Source organism: Echinops telfairi, unplaced genomic scaffold, assembly GCF_000313985.2.
Source record: "Echinops telfairi isolate 266 unplaced genomic scaffold, ASM31398v2 ScPeMD7_28;HRSCAF=97, whole genome shotgun sequence".
Classification (NCBI taxonomy): Eukaryota; Metazoa; Chordata; class Mammalia; order Afrosoricida; family Tenrecidae; genus Echinops; species Echinops telfairi.
Window position 1 is genome coordinate 5345609 of NW_022103925.1, and position 3936 is coordinate 5349544.

Consider the following 3936-nt stretch of genomic DNA (forward strand, 5'->3'; position numbering starts at 1 on the left):
TCTGGCGGGGAATCATTGCTGCCAGGGCCGTTGGATATTTACCACATGGTCTGTGGGCCCCCATGGCTTAGTGGGTTTAGCATAGAACTGCTCGTGGCAAGGCCAGCAGTTGGAAACCAGCAGCCACCCCGAGGGGTGAAACTCCCATAAAGGGAGTCGGTTTGGGAACCCACCCCACAGGGGACATTGTACCCTGCCCTTAGGGCTCCAATGAGGGCAGTGAGTTTGCAGTTTGTTTTTTTTCTAGGCTTAAAAAAAAACGAGCCTGCTGTGTTTGGTCACACATAAGGAACTCACCCCTCATGTAGTGGGTGGAGATCTTGCGACCTTCCCCGCCTCTGCCCTAGAGCTCATTGTTTAGAAGAATACAATGCTCAAGGCAGACTTTGTTTCTGCTAAAACAGGACCGCTGGTGGGTTTTAAGGTAACTTCAGGAGTTTGGGACTTCACGCTAGGGTTTTTTAGTGTTGCTGTTTTTGTTTTCTGGGATAGTCTTAACTCACACTCCCTACGCTAATATCTTCTGCTTAGAGCAGTTCTGACAGGCCTTTGTCTCGTGGTGAACATGCGTATGCTCCTTCTTGTGAGCTTGTGACCGGGCGGAGGCTTGCAGAGCAGAGCTGTCTCCGACTCCAGCTCCTCGCCGAGCTTCCTGGTTCCATCCCTCCTTTCCTTACCCTCCTGAGTGTTGTTCCAGGGTGCACGCTGCCCTTTGGCCTCAAACGGTTGGTCCTTCTAAGGGAAGTGGTGGGTGCTGCTCCCTGGTGACTCTTCCCCGCGGAGAACTGTCTGTTGTTTCTCTGAAAACTTGGTCCTCCGGTGAGGCCATCTGCAGACCTGAAGGTGACAGGCGCAGAGCATCTGCCAGTGTCTGTCTAACCATGGAGGATTAGTCGAGTTTTAAGAAAAACATGATTTGGGGTTTGATTCCACATTTTCCTCCCCTTCCATCCCAGGCCCTCCAATGTGATCCCTCTCTGAGCCGGGCACTACCTAGTTCTTCCGGTCTCAGAGCTGTGGAGACGACTTGGCACAGCCCGTGTGTCTCCTGGTCTCCGCGTCTCTCCTTGCCTCCAGCCGGGGAGAGACCAGCTGTTGCACCTTAGAACTTCTAAGGCTCTCGTCTCATCAAAGTAGGTCGCACAGTGTCTCTGTGAGCTGAGCTGTGCCAGTTGGTCCTGGTGTCCCCCGCCCGCCAAACCCAGCCATCATTTCCTCAAGGCGTTTGGTTACATCTAGGAAATGCGTGTAAATTTTCCCTGGGCTCAGCCCTTTCAAGGATACACATACGTACGTAGTACGTACATACATACATACATACATACATACATATGCTGTTGCAGTGAGGTGCCATCGAGTCAGCTCTGACCCATAGCACCCCGTGCACAACAAAAGAGAACACTGCCCGGTCCTGCACCGTCCCCACCACTGTGCCCAGGCCCGAGCTCATTGCTGGAGCCGCTGTGTCGATCTTTCCCGTTGAGGGCTTTCCTGTTTGTCCTGTCAGACACACACATGTCCAAGGTACGTCCTCGCTCTCCCTCCCAGGCCTCTCGGACCTGCTGTCTGTCTAGGCGTCTACTGGTAGATGCCCACCATGGCAGGATTACTACTTGCCTCTGCTGCCTTTGACTCTTGCAAACCTCCCTCTCCCTGTCTGGCCCACGTCAGCGCGTGGTGAACCTGAGGGTTTTTATGTTGTTATATGTGTAGCAGTTTTCACTGGCATGTGATTCCCAAACTGGACAGTTGACTAGTTGAAAGTTGACTAGTTGAGTCCTGGTAAGTAGAGTTGTCTGGTTATCACCACGGTCGGTTTTAGAGCATGCTCTTCATTCTTGACCTCATCTCCATTAGCTCCCCGTGACCCCCCATTCCCCAAGGAACCACTGAGCCAGTTACTGTCTCCATAGATTGACCTACCCTGGACTCAATAGACAGGAAAACAGTGATAACAAAATAAAACACAACACCTTGGTCGAAAAGAAAGCGGGGAACCGTGAAAACTCGAACACATGTAAAGTGCATCGCAGGGGAGATGGCATGATAACTTGGTCAATTTGAGCCACACCGCATCTGCAGTAATCCGCTTTCCAAAGCGTTCTGCATGCGCTGTATCCCGCCCCTCCTTGCATGTTTTTAAGCACAAGACAGGATGCTAACGCCTCAGCGTGAAACATGGGCCACAGTGGCGCCCTGCTCCGCTGATGGGCTTTCTGAGCCTCCGGGGCCCGTCTTTTATTATTTGTGCTCTCTCCTCTTCCTAGAAAGTTAACGAGTTGATGAAAAGACCCAACGTCAGTCCCAAAGTGAGGGAGCTTCTCGGACAGATTCGTGGCTTTGACAACATCCCAAGGAAAAAGGCAAAATTTCAGGTATGTGTGGTGCTCCCATCCCGGGTGGCAGAGGAGTGGCCGGCCGGCTGTTGCTGACCACTGCCCTTTCTGTGCCCTGGCAGAACTGGATGAAGAACAGCTTAAAGATTCACAACGCCATGCTCCTGGAGCAGGTGTGGGATATCTTCGCCGAAGCGTCCATGAACGTAAGTACGGCCTTAGCTGAGGTGGGCCATGTGGTGGGGCCGTGTGCTGCCCCGCCAGGATGGGGACACCTGCTTCTTGGAGGTCACCACGGCCTCCTGGTGCCATGAGCCTCTCTCTGGCTCCAGGGACAGGAAGGGCAGGTGGGAGGCACTCCTGAATTGTTCCCTGCTGGGTTTGACACTCGGCCTTGCTGTTGGCAGCCCCAGCGCCCAACCACAGCTCCTGCAGGGCTCCTTTTGCCATGAGCAGGGCACACCGAGGAAACTCCGTGCTGTCCCTGCCAGTGTATCACTACACTCCCAGACCCTGGGCCGCCAGGGTGCCCTGAGGAACATGGGCCTGGTGCTTGATCCCCTAGTGCCTCGGTTCCTTTTCTTGGGGTGCAGGGAAGTGTAGATAATGGCATTCATTTGTTCAATAAGCAGGCTGCTGGGTGGCTCAGCCATTCGCACGCAACTACTTGCCTGAAAGGTTGGCTGTTTGAATCCACCCACAGGCAACTGGCCCTCTGCTCCAAAGTCAGGCTTAACCCCCGTCCTGAGCGGTTCCTGCTCCGTGCACGTGGGGTCTCCGTGAGCCGCTCTCCCATCCTTTCTGAGGGCATCTGGGTGTACCTCCACGGCGGATTTGGTGGTTCTTGTGGCAGTCCATAACCCCCGAACCAAACTCAACTGCCACCGTGTTGGTTCTGACTCACAGTGACCCCACAGGGCTGGCAGAACTGCCCCTGGGGTTTCCTTGACTGCTTTTCCCAGGAATTGAAGGCCGCATCGTTCTCCTTCGGAGCGGGCTGGTGGTTTCGAACTGCTTACCTTGCAGTTAGCAAACTACACCACCAGGGCTCCTTGGCAGAACACAGCACTTCAGTGTCTTGTCCAGCACCTCACTCCAACTGCCTTGATCCTTCTGTGGTCACTCAGTGCCCAGCTCTCGTGTGCATTTGATGAGATGAGGTTACAACTCCACCACTTTGGTCAGGCGCACCTTAGTCCTTCAAGGGACGTCTTCAGTGTCCATAGTCTCCAGATTGAGGTTTGACTAGCAGTCTGTTCTCCTCACGTTGACAGGAGTTGATTGACTGTTGAGGGAATCAATGGGGCGGCCGGCTGGGATCTGCAGGCCACTTTGAGAATGTCCCTGCTCGGGAACCTTGTCATTACTCATACCTGCCTTTTACAGGACACCTGTTTTAACAGGTCGTGTCCATGTTGTGACTGAGACTTGAATGGTTGAAATTGCTCTTGTTCAACTGCGGGGTGTCTTTAAAAATGGAAGACGGAGTGTGTCTTCCATTTCTCTTCTGAGCAGTGACAGGAAGAGTTAGCACCGTCAGCTGAGATCATGTGGCCCCCCTGAACCCTGTGGGGGTGACCATTGAGGGCACGTGGCCCTC

At 53.7% G+C, this 3936-nt stretch overlaps 1 protein-coding gene across 1 annotated transcript in view; it reads left to right on the plus strand.

The window, feature by feature from the left end:
* LYAR (Ly1 antibody reactive) overlaps window positions 1-3936 on the plus strand; it is a 15939-nt gene that overhangs the window by 6902 nt on the left and 5101 nt on the right. Inside the window, 2 exon segments of the mRNA XM_045289484.1 lie at window positions 2268-2375; window positions 2459-2542. Coding sequence (XP_045145419.1) covers window positions 2268-2375; window positions 2459-2542 — 192 coding nt within the window.